Source organism: Brachyhypopomus gauderio, unplaced genomic scaffold (assembly GCF_052324685.1).
Source record: "Brachyhypopomus gauderio isolate BG-103 unplaced genomic scaffold, BGAUD_0.2 sc51, whole genome shotgun sequence".
NCBI classification, from domain to species: domain Eukaryota; kingdom Metazoa; phylum Chordata; class Actinopteri; order Gymnotiformes; family Hypopomidae; genus Brachyhypopomus; species Brachyhypopomus gauderio.
The window spans coordinates 1,171,417-1,190,000 of NW_027506876.1; the positions used below are offsets into that span (position 1 = coordinate 1,171,417).

The 18,584-nt window shown below is 42.7% G+C and overlaps 2 protein-coding genes across 4 annotated transcripts in view; both read left to right on the forward strand.

Annotated features, from left to right (window-relative positions):
- The window catches only part of kntc1 (kinetochore associated 1), a 62,652-nt gene extending 50,553 nt beyond the window's left edge, over nt 1-12,099 (forward strand). For both annotated transcript variants that reach the window (XM_076987169.1, XM_076987170.1), the window contains 18 exons: nt 355-413; nt 1,123-1,339; nt 1,666-1,739; nt 2,139-2,349; nt 4,331-4,443; nt 4,883-4,938; nt 5,083-5,161; nt 5,301-5,425; nt 6,287-6,422; nt 7,107-7,202; nt 7,297-7,353; nt 7,746-7,800; nt 7,924-7,987; nt 8,180-8,309; nt 9,066-9,155; nt 9,250-9,404; nt 9,993-10,095; nt 10,251-12,099. In XM_076987169.1, the coding sequence (XP_076843284.1) occupies nt 355-413; nt 1,123-1,339; nt 1,666-1,739; nt 2,139-2,349; nt 4,331-4,443; nt 4,883-4,938; nt 5,083-5,161; nt 5,301-5,425; nt 6,287-6,422; nt 7,107-7,202; nt 7,297-7,353; nt 7,746-7,800; nt 7,924-7,987; nt 8,180-8,309; nt 9,066-9,155; nt 9,250-9,404; nt 9,993-10,095; nt 10,251-10,286 (1,856 nt within the window). In that variant the 3' untranslated portion in view covers nt 10,287-12,099. The remainder of the gene's footprint in view (nt 1-354; nt 414-1,122; nt 1,340-1,665; nt 1,740-2,138; nt 2,350-4,330; nt 4,444-4,882; nt 4,939-5,082; nt 5,162-5,300; nt 5,426-6,286; nt 6,423-7,106; nt 7,203-7,296; nt 7,354-7,745; nt 7,801-7,923; nt 7,988-8,179; nt 8,310-9,065; nt 9,156-9,249; nt 9,405-9,992; nt 10,096-10,250) is intronic.
- A 362-nt stretch (nt 12,100-12,461) lies between these two features.
- Nucleotides 12,462-18,584, forward strand: part of svopa (SV2 related protein a) — an 18,414-nt gene continuing 12,291 nt past the window's right edge. Inside the window, exons 1-6 of one of the 2 annotated variants that reach the window (XM_076987059.1) lie at nt 12,462-12,692; nt 15,246-15,409; nt 16,727-16,812; nt 16,902-17,000; nt 17,253-17,324; nt 17,431-17,555. In XM_076987059.1, coding sequence (XP_076843174.1) covers nt 12,643-12,692; nt 15,246-15,409; nt 16,727-16,812; nt 16,902-17,000; nt 17,253-17,324; nt 17,431-17,555 — 596 coding nt within the window. In that variant the 5' untranslated portion in view covers nt 12,462-12,642. The remainder of the gene's footprint in view (nt 12,693-15,245; nt 15,410-16,726; nt 16,813-16,901; nt 17,001-17,252; nt 17,325-17,430; nt 17,556-18,584) is intronic. The other variant, XM_076987060.1, reaches the window with a different exon arrangement.

Below are 18,584 nucleotides of genomic sequence, written 5' to 3' on the forward strand. Positions count from 1 at the left end.
CGTCCATACAAATCACGATTTCGATTAAAAAACGATTAATCGTTCAGCCCTACCTAATACTGTATTCAAATTAATGTCAGAATAACAAATCTCTTGTGAATTTGTTTGGTTAATGTGTGTGAGCCGTTTCTGTTTTAGCTTAGCTCAGATGTTTCCTTCATAGCTGACATGTTTGGCTTGGAAATGTTAGTGTGGTAAGATATTAAACTTGTTTGGTTCGTTATTGTTTCCAGGTTTATGCCTAGGAAGGTTTTAGATAAGATAAATTATATGTGCAGAATTGCTGTGTGAAAATGACATGGTGACTAGGTGGTTTTTGTGTGTGTGTGTGTGTGTGTGTGTGTGTGTTTCCAGCTCCCGAGCTCAATGAAGACACCTTTCCCACACTGCTCCTCATTTCCAAACTCATGAAGGTGAGACGGTGTCATCACACACTCACCATGTGTGTTACAGAAGTAGCGGGCGGTGGGATGGAGACCAGGGAGCTGGTCTGGGGGTCGGAGCAGGTGCTCGGCACCTGGAGGACCAGGTTGTGGGACCTGCTGTGTTGGCTCTGTCTTTAATACACATGGTGTTAGGAGAAGGATGGTGTCATGCGGTCACTGAAACTATCCGTGATCGAATGACACCTATCTCAGGTGGTCTGGAGCAGTCATGGCCTGGTTTGTTAGGCAACCGGTCTTGTGACCAGAGGGTCATGGGTTCGATTCCCAGGTATTTAACTGCTCCCCGGTACATGTGTACCACAATCCCCTAGTGATCACTAGTTTGTGTGTGTCTGTGTGTGCTCACTGCACAGATGGATAATAGTGAAGGATGTGTAAATGATGGTTGGGAATATTGACTTAAGATCCTCAGTTTTAGTCACTAAATGTTATTGGGTATCTTCAATTAGTAACAGTTCTTACTTAAATATGTTGTGCCGTTTATTACCAGAATGTCTTAGTTATTTCAGTAAAGTTGCCTTTTATTTTGGTATCCAACATTGCATTGTGGGGAGACTTCCTGGCAGGGAAGAGTTAAATGATTACTTCCCAACTGTTACCATAAGTACTTCAGTAACTTCAGAATGAGAGCTCATATATGAAGTACTCTTCCTTTCATTGTTGCTGCTCTATGCAGGTTAGCTTGGATAAGCTCCATGTCCTGATGGTGAACCACGTGTTCAAGAGCAGACTGGTGCCCCTGTTGCTGGAGCAGGCCAGGCGTGCCCAGGGTCCCAGCCCCAGCCCAGACGCTGCCACAGTCGTCCACAACCTCTTCAATCACGCCCTGTGCATCCAGAACCCAGAGCTGGCTGCAGCCACCATCCACAAACTCTCCCAGGAACTACCGCCCGGTCTGTCCAGTGCAGCCGTCTGATTTACTCTTTAGCAACAACTTTATCTTACGTTCTTTATTTCTATTAGTAACCCATTACCTTTTTATTTCCTTAACTATTTAAATAAGAATAGATAGCTCTCCTAGTCTTTCAAGTGCAATTGTCACTTCAGAATAATAAGAGCAGGAGTGTTGGACTATAGTAACAGGCTGCTGAACTGCTAGGGTCAAGGGACGAGAGATGGCCGTATTTCTCAAACCCAGTGCTTGGACTCCATCTCGCTGTTGTGTGTTTTACAGTCTTCAGGCTTTATATCTTTTGTATGTTTCCTGCTTTGGTTACAGGTGCAGAGAAAACTATGTTTTTGAAATTTAGCATCGAGCTTGTACACAAACTGCTGAAGTCTGATACTCTAGAGGTTTGTCATCATATTAGTGAATTTTCTTTACAAAATAAAGTTATGACTAGCATTTGGTATAAGTGAGACTGGTATCAGCTGTATTGTCACCATTAACACACAATACTGATAAGTACCCTTATTTAATATTTATCAGTTCAGTATCAGTGATATATCACTGTGCCTTTGTTACGAATTGATGCCCCTTGGCTTGTCCATTTACCATTCAATAGGAATAAAATATTTGAGTTCTTTGTATCTACCGTGTGAACTCTACAAACTGCAGCAAAGCAGAATCAAATTGAAGTGGCTCAGATGTAGGTTGGAGAACCGCGTATCTGCGTGAAATCGTTCATTTATCCTCTCTTCTCCTGCCTGCGTTCCTCTCCGGCCTCCTGCTTTGGTGGCTCTGCGGGGCAGGGTGACCTCCAGGCCAGGGGGGAGGTGCTGACCTCCAAGCTGCAGCTGCAGTACCAGCGCTCGGCCACCGAGAACGCCCTGATGGCCGCCCAGCTGGACAGCCCCGAGCTCCTCAGACTCACGGGGCTGCCAGGACGCCTCATGGTGGCGCTGTTTGAGCACAGCTCGGTGGTGGAGCGCATGAAAAGCCCTGCTGGTCAGCTTTACCCAGGTGAGAGCACTGCGTCCACGTTTGCACGTTTACACACGTTTACAGGTGTGCAGCAGGAATCCAGTGTCTGTGGGGTAACAAATATCCCACATTTCCTAGCAGACTGTTTTCTCCCAACACGTTTCCAGTCATCCCACCTAACGTATGGAAGTTCTATTTCAAGCTTTTGTTACGTGGGGGTACATGCATGTGTGAACGAGCGAGCTGATTATTTTCTGAGATCACTGGAATGCATTTATTTCAAGGAACAAAAAATGTCAACTAATTCATTCATCCGTTGTCATCCGCTTAATCCGGGTTCGGGTCGCTGGGGCAGTAGCCTAAGCAAAGAGGCCCAGGTTTCCCTCTCCCCAGCTACCTCTTCTAGCTAGGGATGCACCGAAATGAAAATTCTTAGCCGAAACCGAAAACCGAAAATGAGGAAACCAAGGCCGAAAACCGAAACACTGAAATAGCCTACATTATGCCAATTATTAGTAACATTGGATTTATGGCTAACCTCACTAAAATCAAGGCATTGCTATTCAAAGAATAAATCAACTACAAAATTTGATTTGAAAATATTTATTTAGCACTGACATTACAGTAATGCATATTATAAAATAAAATTAGTGGTGAGCCGTTAACGGCGATAACGCTGACAACGGCCGACCACTAATTAAATTTAACTCGCTTGCAGACCGTTTTCATCTGAGAGGATAAATATATGTATTTTATACGAGTTAAATTTAATTATAACTGACTGGCCTGAAAGATAAATATAAATTCTCTCATAAAAACGTGACGTGAGTTGCAACAACATTAAACTCAGTTAAATAAATGTCGTCTGCTCGGCAAAACATAACGGGGCTCAATGTGCTCTATTAGCCTACGAAATCCCTACGACAGAGCAGCTGATTTTTGGTGTAATGTCCTTTGCCTTGGCGCCATCACTGGAAAACTTTTTTGCTAGCTTTATCCAAATAAGCGCGTGCAGGTGGCGATTATTGCTTGCGTCATCACAACACATTGTTTCGGCCGTGTTGTTTCGGTGATGAAATTATTTTGGCCGAAAATGCACATTTAAGCCATTGTGGCCGAATTTTCGGTGCATCCCTACTTCTAGCTCTTCTGGGAGGATACAGAGGCGTTTCCAGGACAGCCAAGAGATATAATCTCTCCAGTGTGTCCTGGGTCTTCCCCGGGGTCTTCTCCCAGTTGGACATGCCCAGAACACCTAACCAGGGAGGCGCCATAACTCTCTTCTCCAGTACCCCTCCATAGACCTTACCAGGGAGGCTGAGGAGTGTGATCCCCCCATAGTCGGAGCACAACCCCCGGTCACCTTTCTTAAAAAGGGGAACCACCACCCCAGTTTGCCAGTCCAGAGGCACTGCCCCCGATGTACACACGATGTTGCAAAGACGTGTCAGCCAGCACAGTCCCACAACATCCAAAGCCTTAAGGAACTTGGGGCTGATCTCATCCACCCCTGGAGTCTTGACGCCAAGAAGTTTCACAACTACCCTGGTCACCTCAGCCCGAGTGATGGGCAAACCCCCGTCCAAGTCCCCCAGCTCTGCTTCCTCTATGGAAGATGTGATGGTGGGATTGAGAAGATCCTCAAAGTATTACTTCCACCGCCTAATGACATCCCCAGTCGAAGTCAACAGATTCCCAGCCCCAGTGTATACAGTGTGGTCAGGAACCACTTTCCTCTCCTGAGTTGCCTGACGGTTTGCCAGAATCTTCTCGGAGCCAATTGAAAGTCACTTTTCATGGTCTCACCGAACTCTTCCCACACCCAAGTGTTTGACGGTCACTTTTCGTCCGCAAGCCTCAAGCAAGAGTGCAAGAAGTTCAGCTCTTTAGGAAAGTTGGGGATTGTGGCTTGACTTGGATACCCTGAGATTATGTGAAACTGTAGAAATCTTATTAGACATAAAAATCCCTAAAGTTGACTAGCACTTGGATCCATTGTGTTTTTCTTTTGTTTACATAGACATTCACAATGTGGCTCAGGAGATCGCATCAATCAATGGTGTTGACCTCCTGAAGATTCGGAATATTCTCTTGGAGAAGTGGCTTTGCAAAACTGGGCAGTCAAATATCAAGGCAAGTTATTTTCAGCACATTTCTATATGGAAACTGCTTTATACACTGCATATTATGCAGGTCATATAAAGACAGCACTGCTAGAATCAGTCTTAAGGGTGATCTTTAATTTATTTTATAATAAGTCATATCAGTAGCATGCCTTTAACGTCTTGTGATTAACACTGGCTTCCACACCCTCAGACATCATGTCGGTAAATACTGTTAATTTTGCTAACTTTGTTAATTTGGTTAATTTTGCAAAAACATTTAGCATTTGGAATAAAACGGTTCAGTCCCCATCCCCACAAACATTTGATTAATGTAATGGACAACTGATCACAAAGTCGCAACACTGTGCCATTCCAGGATGGGACCCCTTTAAGCACACCCTTTAGGTGTTCACTGTTGGTTGATGGTGTAGTTGGTTGTTGTAAAAGAGCTCTTTACATCATTACAGGAGATGCAGTATCAGGACTCTGTGACTGATCTTTCCGATGACCCTGATCTCATGAGGTGAATTAAAAACAAACAAATCCCATCAGATTTATTGTAACATTTCTATACTTGTATAATGGTTAACCTGGCAAAACATTGATGGGGAGATAGATGGTCCATCTTTCATTCCATGGCTTTTTGCTTTTCCTTCTCCATCTCAAGAGCGGTGTACTTACTGCAGATGCACCCAGTGGATATGAGTGTCCGCTTGCTTAATTCCCTTCTGACTGCAGAGACGTGGGTCAGTATGTCTATAGTTTCAGAATGTGATCAACTAGTTATGGTTATCTTATTTATATAACACACTGCTATCCCTCTGCAGTTAGACCTTACGTATGCTTGACATCCCCTCTTTTGACGAGTCTGGTGTTTGTGTGCAGCCGCTGGGAGGCTCAGGTCTCCGCCTGACGTTTGAGCACCGTAGTCGTGTCCTGCTCTGCCTCATCCACACTGCTGACGCTGCTACACTGGAGGCCATCTCTCACACACCCAGCGATAAAGTCAAGTATGTCATTCTGATACCCGTCATGTATATTAGGTGCAGCAAACGGTACGGCTGCACCCAAGTTATCGATAAATCTAATTACTTTTTTCAGGTTGGTCAGTTAATCTATCAGCTAATTTAAGTTATTCAATTATTCTATATTATTGAGTTATTCTATAATGAATCATTCATTAACAGTTTTGCCTAAATGAACAGCAAAAACATCTTATTAATATTTACTTAATTTTTGCATTTACTTTATGTACTTCCCTTAAAATCAAGTGCATCAAGAAACAAAGTATGCACTGCTGGCCAGAATTTCTCAATAAATAACAGCTCAGTCTTAACTGCTAATGTGTTTTACAGTCCAACATAATGTCTCACAAGCTATTAAGTGCGATTCAAGCTAAAGGAATATAGTGCAGTCTACATTTAACAATCCCACCACAAAATAAATGAAATAATATCAAATTCAAGGTCTTCAAGAGGAAATACCAAAACCTCAAGTTTGGCAGTTCAACATAATAATTTTACAGTTTAAGTAGTAAATGGTCTGGAATGGTCTGTCCTCTCCATTTGGGAAGATGGTAGCTTGCCCATAGAGCTGGAGAACTTGCTCCTGTTCCTCCAGCGGTGTCCATTGGTCACTTTTCAGATTCAGCTAGTGCTTTACTCACTAACGTCTGGTTCTGGGAAGGCCTTGTCGCCCGGCCACCAGAACTCCAAGGAAGAACTGTGCCATCTTACAGATACATCTGCGACACATCAGATGTACTGTATATAGATGAAAAGAGATTTTTAGTGTTATCCAGTATGATGAGATTCAGGTTGGCCCTAAATGCTTCAATAGACTCCCTCTCATCTCAGGTGTCTTCTGTGCAGGTACTACCTGAAGTGTTACGTGTATCTCTCCCAGTTGGAGGCTCTCAACATTCCCTACAACCTGGAACTGTTTCTCAGCAGTCCTAAAGAAGGCATGATTAAGGGCTTGTGGAAAAATCACAGCAACGAACCTCAGGTAGGACTGTATATGCATGTGTAACATCTCAGAGTTGAATCCATTATCTGGAAATGGAAAGAGTATGGCACAACTGTAAACCTACCAAGACAAGGCCGTCCACCTAAACTTACAGGCCGAACGAGGAGAGCACTGATCAGAGATCAGCTAAGAGGCCCATGGTGACAGGACGAATGCAGAGATCCACATCTCTAGTCCAGACCTAAACCTAATCTAAAATTTGTGGCAAGATCTAAAAACTACTGTTCACAAATGCTCTTCATCTAATCTGACTGAAGCTTGAGCTGTTTTGCAAAGAAGAATGGGCAAAATTTTAATTCGATGTCACTATAAGAATGGGCAAAATTTTAATTTGATATCACTACGTGCAAAGCTGTTGGAGACATACCCTAAAAGACTTGAGCTGTAATTGCAGCAAAAGGTGGTTCCACAAAGTATTCACTTAGGGGGGCTGAATCCTTTTGCACACATTTTTTTATTGCAAAATTATATACCACTTTGTGTTGGTCCTTCACATTTTTATTCCAATGAAATATATTTGTTTGTGTTTGTAATGTGAAAAAGGTTCAAGGTGTATGAATACTTTTGCAAGCCACTGTGTGTGTGTATATACTTTAAATACTTTAACACTTGCGTACCGTGCATAATCCAAGGTAGCGGTGTCCTTTCTGCATCTCCCCGTAGGCTGTGCGTCTGGTGGCAGATCTTTGTGTGGAGTACGAGGTTTATGATCCGCACTTGTGGAGTGGTGTGTTTCAGAAACTTCTGCTGTTCAATATGGTTCGTCAGCTTTGGAACTTTACACAAGTTTTGAAGAAATAACGGGGAACAAAAGACATGACATGTAATCACATCCATGTCTTGCTCTGTCTAGATAAGCTTTCTGCAGAAAATTCTGGAGAATCCCAGAGCTGTGCCCAGCCTGTTGGAGGTATTCAGTGTATCTGTTGTCATGTCTTTAATAGGTCTGCCTGCTGAGGGGAGCTTAATCTCCATCTTGTAAAAATCCTCTGTAATCATAAGTAAATGGGTTGTGTTGGGTATTGGTGGTTACATGGTACAAACTAATGCATTATTGTAATCAAATTACTTTTGCCTGTAATAAAGTTAATTATTACAGTTTAAATATCTGTAGCCACATTTCAATCCATGTTTTGTCTGTTTCTACTAACATGTTCCTAAATGCATAATATTTTTTAAAAGAGTAATAATTTTAAAATACATTAGGTTAAACTAGTCTAATATTGTGGCTTTTATATAATTTCTCAGAAATACTCTTGTATTAAGAGCTGTAGATGTTAACAGAAGTTGTGTCGTGTGCAGGTGCCAGGGTTGTCTACAACCTGGCGGAGTGTGATTCTCGCACCCTTCATGACTGGTAAATGATTTGTATATATGCACTGCTAATATAATAAGGTATAATAATCTCTTTGAAAGGGTCATATGTCTGATACTGAAGTGTTATTGTCGTTATGTTAATGACGTCCTGCTGTGTCCACAGCCTCTCTTCCTCTGAGCCCCCAACTACAGACCACGTTCTACAGGACATTTATCCTCCTCCTCAAGTAGGTGTTTAGTTAGTGTCTCAGTTCACTTCACGGGTAGCTTCACAATAGACCAGCAACGATGCTTCAATAAATCTGAATACTGTGGTTTCATGAATTTGTTAGTAATCATAAAAGCCACATTGTTGATATGAGTGCAGCATATCCTGTAGTGAGTGAGTGAATCATAATGCCTGTGTGTGTTGTGTTCAGATGTCCGTTTCTGCTGAGTCTGGACCTGATTGGCATTGCCAAGCGCTTTGCCCAGTTCGGCCTGATGGCCTATTCTCTCGGGAGCCTCCTCCTCATCTCCTGCTCCAAGAAGAGGGAGCTGCAGGTCCAGGTGAGCTCACGTCACGCACTAGGACCTGCAGAGGAAAGACGCCCAGACGCCAATCATTATGACTTCTCCAGTGTGGAGAGTCTTTGAAAACGTTACTAGATCCATTTTCAGGTGACTGAAATAATAAATGGAGGTAAAAAATAACAGCAGGTTCTGGAGCCAGTTAGTGGTCAGAGGCCGTTCGAAATCAGAAACTTTTTTTGTGTAATTGTAACCCTTCAAGGCAAAACGTGTTGAAAGGCACATGTACCTGTTAAAGGACTCTTCTGATTTAGTTCAGCTTTTGTCTCCTGTATCTGGACTTATAACTTTGCATGTTTGTTTTGTGATGCGGTTTTCATCATCGGTTTCTTCATCTTGTCCTGGTGTCAAAGCCCTCCTACCATTAACTGTGTTAATGGAAAGACTTAATCTTAGTCTTAATGTCTTAATGGAAAGACTTAATCTTAGTCTTAATGTCGTAATGGCTGTGGTAAGTCAACTGGGGATCATACTACAGGAGTAAACACCATAATGTAAAGAGAGGGGTGATTGTGACATTCAGGACAAATTATTTCAACTCTAAATTCAAAAGGCTTAAAGAAATGGATGGCTGCATGTGTAACTGCAGGAAATAATACATTTCCCAGGTGAGCTAATTGAGGGTGTAAATTGAGACCTTTTAGCCATTTTATTATTGTTTTTATAGTACAACAGAGTTCTAGAGTAATTCCGTCGCACCTCTGCTCACAATCATCTGTGTGTTCTGTGAATCAGAGTTTCCTGTTATCCTGTAATCCTGCTCTCATTCTGGACCAGCTGGAGGAGAATATGACTACTGGGGAGCTGGCTGGAATCCCAGCTCAGGTCCGCATCACAACCTCATCAAAAATGCATTTGTTTTTCTTCAACTCGTATTTGGAGTTTCACTGAGCATTTTACCACTGTTTCTGACCTGCAGATCAGAGAGGCGGTGTTGACTTTTCTTTCCCAAAACGGCCAGTACCAGGGGCTGATCAAGACCGAGCACTTTCGGTCCCTTATGAAGCACTTGGCTTTGAAGGCTCGTTCTGATCAAGTGGACGAGCTCCTTCGCCACCTTGTAAACCACAACAGGTTAGTTTTCTCTGACTGTACCAGCTCCTGTATATGTCGTCTTAACCTTTAGTAATGCTTGACTTTCTGTGTTGGGCATTCTAAACACTTAATTTACATCTTTGGTGTTCTGAGATTCTTGGATGTTTGATTGTTACTGTTTACTCAGATTTGGTGTAGTTTGTGTGTTTTGTGTGTGTTTATCAACATCAAGCTTGGAACCCACTAAATCTTTCCGTTTCTGTTTGTGTTTTTGAATTAGTTCTGTATTGTCCATGTATTTGTGTTTGAAAATGGTAGCCTGTCTACACTGGAACATGCATGCAATTGTTTATCTGTATCTTGTATAAGGACAAACGAAAGAGGTGGAATTGGTTTAACAACCTGTTTGGAGTTTTGGATTGGATGAGGGTGAACTTGTCAGCCATTGGTCTGCTTGGACTTTAGAGCTAGTTTTAAATTGTCATAAATTGAACATTACTGCTTAGTAAGAGAGTCCACAATATTTTACCTACAATGTTTTGCTTGTCTCGTTAGTTGTCGCAGTATTTTCTGTATTTTTCCACATGTGCCGTGTGGTTCATGTTTCTTCTCCCTGGTCCCCAACAGGAAAGCAGAAGCTGTTGAACTTGCCCAAGAATATCTGACCTGCAAGGAACTGAAAGCAGGACGAATGACCTCAGCAGTTCTCGTTGGTTCAGACCCTGTCGAGGTAAACGGAGACTCGTCGGTCCGTTTTAGAGGATCACCGTCCCCCGAACACACAAACAGAAGCTGGATGTGTATGTGTGCAGCTGGACATTTGCTATGAGAAATGGAGAAATACGAGCTAAATAAGTTACGCCTTTCTCTTATGTCCCATTTCAGGAGTTCTTGGCAGAAACGATGGAATCGCGGGGATGAGGCGGGTCGTAACGTTTGTGACTGAGAAGAAAAAATACCTGATCTGCACTTTTTACTTTAAAGAAAAGTCTGTTTAATAAACATTTTGTAATGAAGTTAGATGCGCTCAATTGCAGAGGTCTTTTGTATTCCCACCTTTTGTATTCCCACCTATTTCTAGTCCATGTTCAAAACACAGTGTTCAAGCAGAAAAGGTGTTTGGCTGCCGCGTCTGTTGGCAGATACGATGGAGGAAACGTCATTACTGGATTTCAGCCCCTCCGAGTACCAGTGTTTGCTTGGCCGTAGGTGGAGAACCTGTTTCTGTGCCGTCCTACTGAGAAGCGCGTAGGAATGTTCACACAATTAACACTGCTTTAACATCGACGTGAAGAGGTTATGTGTATATGTATATATATATATGTGTGTATATGCGTTTATACAGCATCCACAATTGAGGCCAAAAGTCATTTTGATTGACTAAAGACAAAGTCTGAGTTTTATAACAGCAGTAATGTATCAGTGTCACTGCTGTGCTCAAAACGGTTCATGCCCCAGATTAGATTACCCCCCCAGATTAGATTACCCCCCCAGATTAGATTACCATCCAGCAGTGTCTGGAACTGATGAAGCTAATGAGCTGGGTGGAGTGTGGCTGGTTGTGGCTGGTGGCAGCCAAAAGACTGCAGTGTGTAACTACAGTTATAACGGTCACATGACCTGTGTGTCCAGTGAAGGGGCCCTTAGGTTTAGGTGCATGGTAGTTCCTCACGGTCTCTGCAGTGAGTATGTGCAGCAGATCCCGTGTTGAAATTATGTTTCCTGATCTGTAGGGGGATCAAAATAGATTTGGCAGAGTTTAACACAAGTTAGCAACATACAGAGCTAAATGTAAAAACTAAATTAGTCTTGTGTGCTCAGAAATGTTGTAGCCAGAGTACTAGTGCACCCCAGAAAGGAGGCATCTCTCTAGCAAAAAAAAAACACATTTTACATTAATCTTTTAAAAAATAATTTAAGTGTCTAAGTGTTTTTCTCCTTTCTTGAGTCGCTTTTAGGAATCTGAATTTTTTTTAGGCATCTTTGTTATTGCTATTATTCATTTGCAGATGTAGTTGTAGTCATTCAGTCTTGACAACATTAATGGCCCAGTCAAAATGCAACTCACAATTTGACAGTGGCAATTTTTATGGATTTTCACTATTCTTCCTGTTTATAGCACATTTGAAACTCCATGTATTCATAATTAAAATTTTTAATTCATATAATTTTGGAAGTGTTTCTTTATCAGTTTTTCACCTTTTCCCTCTTAATAAAAATGTTTTTATTTATTCATGAATTCATGAATTATGTCCATGTATTTAGTATCTGAAGGAAACACTCAATGAAAACAACATTCTTATTATCATTCATGCATCTATCTCACCATGTGACCTAATGATTTAATGTAGAATTAACTTAGCAAGTGTTAGAGTTGTGTGTGGTTAATGTGACTGAGATGGACAACTTTATTTTGTGTAAGATCAAAAGGACGGGTAGAGTATTGCAGTGAGGTGACCCTGAACCAACCCTCCTTGTTATATGGGTTTGCTGATTTCCTCAGAGTCCAGTTCTGGGCTCCGTGGCATGCGACCTGTCCTGGCCACTGCTCACACTGTTATCACACACACGACAAAAGCTGCCAACACTACAACACCAGTGTGTTGCCACGACTGCGCAGTGATCTCTCAAGGTCTCTTAACCTATTGTCTTAAGATTCGTTTTGTAAGATTTGTTTACCTTTTTTTAAGAAAGGTGACTCGTGGATTGTTTACCAGATGTACGTTGTGTAGAGCTGGCTACAGTATACATTTGGTCCAATTAACCATGTACATTTCATCAACTAGCTTTAATCTCCTTTTTGAGTAACAAACAAAATAAAGCTCTGTTTTTCACTGAATTGTGAGGATTTTTTTTTTTTTTGTTTTTGCATTTTTGAGATCTACATTTCTGCCCAGCAGATTGTACTGACTTTTCTGTTTATTATGCTACATTTGTATGAACTCAAACTATTCCATTGCCCTTGACAGATTTCGTTTTCTTAAGGGGTCACATTCACTAATGTTTATTTACTAGTCCGTGTCCAGCTGAATTGGGCCTGCGTGTGCTCTTTGTCTGTCGTCTATTCATCCTACGTCAGACTTGCGTGGGAGTTTCGACCCTAGCAGAGATTCAGCACGACTGGTCATCGCTGCAGTTCACGCGCACTCCGCCCCTTCCGCTGTCGGCGCTGTGCCCGTGGTCCTCGACGGAGGTGTTCGCTGTCCACAAGCTCATGGTTCTGAAATCACCGATCGCTAACAATGTAACGCAATGAAACAAAGGAACGGAGACCCCGATGAACAGAACAATAATGGACGATGATTTATTCCAGCTGAGACAGCTACCGTGAGTGTATAGTCTGTGTTTTTCGTACATTTGAACCTCCCTGGATCATTTTAAACATCCTTATCACCGAAAGGCGTTGGTACTTCAATGTTATCATGTGAAGCAATATATTCATTTAAAAATATCTTAACAACGCTTATATACGCGTCATAACTATACTATCTCCAGCATTATCGTTTTTTATATTTATCCACAGTGCCATGATTTAATGCTGTAGTGCGTATTTTGCTTTAATTTATATGAAGAATTGCATACGCGCAGGCGTACGAGTGAGTTAGTCTGTTTTGTAAATAACGTAAAAAGCGACCCCTGTATGTGCAATGCTTTTCAGCTATAAGGAATGCTAAGTGTTTTTCTCGTGAGCAAAATCGTATTCATTGTCATTTTGCCGAAGTTGAGTGTGCCCGTTATAGAAGCTACATAGTATGGCTACATGCTCCCATATAGAGTGATGCGTCCACGCTTACGTGCCTAATATTGTGTTTGTTTTATTACTGTTTTGTTACCTAGAAACCATGTACCTTCACTTGATTATTTTAGTTAAGATTTTGTTTTGTAATATCCCTAAAACTGCATGCTGTCTCATGACCTCAAAATTCATTGAAGCTAGTTTTCTACAAGTTACAACTTTTCAACATTAATATTGTTTTAAGCAAGTTGTTAAGTTTGTAGTTCAGCCTTAAACACAATGTTAGCTAAGAGTCAATTAATCAAGTCTGTCTGACTCTAGCCAGATATCAGTGTTTTCACCATTTGGCCTTGTCTAGATGACAAGTGGTGTAGTGTTGTGGCCACAGCTTAGAGGAGAGCCGTGATAAGGTTTGTTTGTGGAGCTCATGAGGGCAGATGGAATGAATGTCTCCTCCATGACCTGATGAAGGGGAGGCCTTCTGCAGGGGGGCTGGCTGGGGCCCAACTACCACCTAAACCCACAGGAGAAGAGACCTCCAACACGCAAGATCAGATCCTCAGCGTGTTATGTCCCAGTCAAACGCATGGACGTGTCTGTCACTGTGTGATTCAGTGCTATTCTAAGCTTCAGAACTATTGTAAACTTCAGTACTATTCTAAACTTCAGTATTATTTTAAGCTTCAGTACTATTCTGGCTATTAACATGCCGGGACTGTGATTGGACTGTTTATAATAATTAGCTTGAATGAAGTTGTCACTTAAGGCTGTTTTGCCAAACCAGCTCACATGTCATCTGATGGACTGAATAGCTGTTAGATTAGACCTGATAGACCCTGTAACCCTGTGTTTATTTTATTCTATTATGTTCTGTTAAAATCCCCAGTCTTGCTGTTTGCTGTTTTCAAGATCACTGATGTAGCAGTAGGTCTTGGTTGATCGAGGCAGTTGTACTGTAAATGGGGCTAAATGAAGGTGCCTGTGTAATTACATTGCCTGTCTCTGCATGAGTGCTTTCTTCGCACAAAATGAACACTGTGATTACAGTTATTAGACACAGTTCTCTCCTGCTCCTTCAAACTGGTCTCAGATCAGTGAAGAAATGGGTTCCCTTCAAAAACACATTGCATTCAAATTACAATAATTACAGTCATTAGCACCTAAACTATTCATGGAGGTCTTCCTCTTCTGTGTCAGATTAGTAGAAGATTTTATCAGAAAATCTTTGATCTATATTTAAATATTTATAAAAATTTCATTTGATAGAAAAATGAGTCTACAGGATCTTTCTAGCTGCAGTGGTTGTTTCCAACCTTAATCCAATGTAATAATTCCAGCTAATTAAATTTTCAGTAGTTCAAACTCTAATCTAATCTAAAATTCCAGGTCATAAACAGACCTTGATTAGCTGTGTACTATATTAGGTTTGGAAGAGGGCAGGCGTATGTCTAGTGTATGTAAGTATGTCTACTTGTGTACTGGTCCACAGATTATAGCCCTTGGCTGCCCCATTTGTTATTGTGGATGTAACATGGATCTCCAGTCATTGTGAATGCAGTGAGACACTTGTTAGGATGTTCTTCACTTGACTGCTCTGTCTGTAATCACTCTGTGTCTGTGACTGCTCTCTCTGTGACTGCTTTGTCTGTGACCGCTCTGTCTGTGATCACTCTGTGTCTGACTGCTCTGTCACACAAATGTGCCCAGACAGGCAGCTCTCCTGTCACATTGGTTTAAAACCTCTCTAACAGAGGTTTGTGTTCATTTATGCTCTGGCTTTCATGTGAATGAATCATTGAATGCTGAGGGCTGATAAATACTGATAGAATACTGTAAAGAAAGGAGGTGGTTTATGGGTTAGTTTGCAGTTGTCTTGTCCTTGCCTGAATGAGTCATTGAAAGCTGATGGTCTTCCTTTAAATAACAATAAAATCGGTCACTGCAGGGAAAGGTGGATATTTATTTTTTTGTCAGGTGTCATGTGCCTGTGAGGGTTTAATAAATATAGTTATTGGTCCAAATCAAACAACTACATGCTTTACAAACTTCAGTCCATTTGTACTCTCTTCACTGGATGTGGGATCTTGTGGCCTGAATATTCTGAGTTCTTGATGATGTGTGTGTCTGTTCTCTTGTCTGTTTAGCAGTGTGGTGAAGTTTCGGCACACCGGTGAGAGCAGTCGTTCGGAGGATGAGTGTGAGAGGAGGGACCAGACGGTGCAGGTGGAGAACGTGCCTACAGACACCGGGTCTGTTACTCTGGAAGATGGAGCTGCTGTACCCAGAGAGTTCGCCAACCCCACCGACGGTACAGCCATGTTCCCGCATGTCAGCCCTCCACTGTCTCCAAAGAAACACCACTGATAAATTCACTAGGCGGGAAGAAACCTTGGGTGGATGAAGACTCAAAATGGAACCCATCCACTGGGCAGCCCAACTAGTAGCAGTGTCCCTGCAATGTGGGGGACTTCAATAAACCCAAAGGCATGATTGTAAATTCCTAATTGTTCATAGCATATCCCTTAATTATCTAGCTTTACTTATTTAATATTTTTTACAATGATCCAAACTGATAATTAAGTCTGCTTTCCTGAAATCAGTGTTAGATTAATAAATTCTAAGCCAAAAACACTTTTTTCTTCAACATTTTGTCAGTTCACTGAAGACTAATCAAGGTTAAAGCCAATCAAATCATGTAAATGTATCCTTACATACCAAACACAATTGACTACTCCGCTAACGTCTTGTTCAGATGAGGAAAAAATGCTTTAACATCATGTCACTATTTGCTGCATATGTTAAATCTTGTCAATACTTTTTGTGCAGTTTTAATATAATTGTATTTTATTGTCAATGATTTTTGAGATGACGCACTGCTTCCCTGTTGATGTTTCTGTCCGTTAGGGTGTGTGTTTGGGTTTAGTGTGTGTGTTTGGGTTTAGGGTGTGTTTGGGTTTAGGGTGTGTGTTTGGGTTTAGGGTGTATGTTTGGGTTTAGGGTGTGTGTTTGGGTTTAGGGTGTGTGTTTGGGGTTAGGGTGTGTGTTTGGGTTTAGGGTGTGTGTTTGGGTTTAGGGTGTGTGTTTGGGTTTAGGGTGTGTGTTTGGGTTTAGTGTGTGTGTTTGGGTTTAGGGTGTGTGTTTGGGGTTAGGATGTGTGTTTGGGTTTAGTGTGTGTGTTTGGGTTTAGGATGTGTGTTTGGGTTTAGGGTGTGTGTTTGGGTTTAGGGTGTATGTTTGGGTTTAGGGTGTGTGTTTGGGTTTAGGGTGTGTGTTTGGGGTTAGGGTGTGTGTTTGGGTTTAGGGTGTGTGTTTGGGTTTAGTGTGTGTGTTTGGGTTTAGGGTGTGTGTTTGGGTTTAGGGTGTGTGTTTGGGTTTAGTGTGTGTGTTTGGGGTTAGGATGTGTGTTTGGGTTTAGTGTGTGTGTTTGGGTTTAGGATGTGTGTTTGGGTTTAGGGTGTGTGTTTGGGTTTAGTGTGTGTGTTTGGGTTTAGGGTGTGTGTTTGGGTTTAGGGTGTGTGTTTGGGTTTAGTGTGTGTGTTTGGGTTTAGGGTGTGTGTTTGGGTTTAGGGTGTGTGTTTGCTGCATGCCGTAATGCTTCACCTGTGTGTGCTTCGTCTGGCTGTAGACACGTTCATGGTGGAGGACGCAGTGGAGGCCATTGGCTTTGGCATGTTCCAGTGGAAGCTCTCCATCATCACGGGCCTCTCCTGGGTAACACCTGCTTCATGAGCAGTGCTTGCAGCTCTGAGCTCAAACCTTCATTATGTGAACTGCATTGTGGGTTGTTGGTCTATGAGCAGATGGCGGACGCCATGGAGATGATGATCCTGAGTGTCCTGGCACCACAGCTGCACTGCGAGTGGCGGTTGCCCAGCTGGGAGGTGGCGCTGCTCACGTCGGTACTGCTCCAACAGCACCGCCCACAACACCCACCTCCTCCCGCAGGCCGTGCACTCAGTAACACCAACACCAACACACTCCTGGTCCACCGCTACTACCAACACCCTCGCTGAAGGCAGAAATAACTTTCTGTTTACTGTCTGTTTTACTCTGTGGTCTTCTCTCTCTCTCTTTCTCTCTCTCCCTTTTCTTTCCTTCTTTCTCTCTTCTCTTTCTTTCTTTTGTCCGTCTCTCTCTCATCTCCATTGTAGGTGGTGTTTATTGGAATGATGTTAAGCTCTTCATTATGGGGGAACATATCTGATAGGTACGGCCGAAAAACTGTAAGTATTATCAAGATATTTCTAATGATCTTTCCTAAAAAATGCCTCTTATACAAATGTACACATGTGCAGTTCACAGACTGGTGTATGTGTGTGTGTTTTCCAGGGTTTGAAAATGAGTGTTCTGTGGACTCTCTTCTATGGTCTCCTCAGTGCGTTTGCTCCAGTGTACGGCTGGATCCTGTTCCTCCGAGCTCTGGTTGGCTTTGGCATCGGGGGAGCTCCACAGTCGTATGTAATGTTCAATAGTCACATCATCCCATATTATTAAAGCTCTCAAGCTGCTTCTTCAGTATCAAGAATTCTCCATAGTTTTGAGTCACTGTATAAGCCATGAATTTTAGAAGCCTCACTCTGGCAGGGCCTCCCTGTGTATGTATGGTTGAGTATTAGAAGCCTTACTCTGGCTGGGCCTCCCTGTGTACTTATGGTTGAGTATTAGAAGCTTTACTCTGGCATGACCTCCCTGTGTACTCATCAGGGCCGGCGCCAGAACATATACAGTGAGGGAGCGTCAGAAAATTTTGGGGGGGCGAACGTAACTTGTTGGGGGGGGGGGGGGGGTTGGCGAACGTAAGTTGTTGGGGGGGGGGGGGGGGGGGGGGGTGCGTGCGTGTAACGATTGTCGAGCGGCCGAGGGGGCACCATGTAGCGATTGTTGTAAAATAAATGGGTCTTATTTTTTACATTGAGGGGGCGGGACACCTCGCCTAAGGGGGCGACGCCCCCATTCGCCCCCCCGTGGCGCCGGCCCTGGTACTCATGATTGAGTATTAGAAGCCTTACTCTGGCAGGGCCTCCCTGGTACTCATGGTTGAGTATTAGAAGCCTTACTCTGGCAGGGCCTCCCTGTGTACTCATGGTTGAGTATTAGAAGCCTTACTCTGGCAGGGCCTCCCTGTGTACTCATGGTTGAGTATTAGAAGCCTTACTCTGGCATGACCTCCCTGTGTACTCATGATTGAGTATTAGAAGCCTTACTCTGGCATGGCCTCCCTGTGTACTCATGATTGAGTATTAGAAGCCTTACTCTGGCAGGGCCTCCCTGTGTACTCATGATTGAGTATTAGAAGCCTTACTCTGGAAGGGCCTCCCTGTGTACTCATGGTTGAGTATTAGAAGCCTTACTCTGGAAGGGCCTCCCTGTGTACTCATGGTTGAGTATTAGAAGCCTTACTCTGGCAGGGCCTCCCTGTGTACTCATGGTTGAGTATTAGAAGCCTTACTCTGGCATGACCTCCCTGTGTACTCATGATTGAG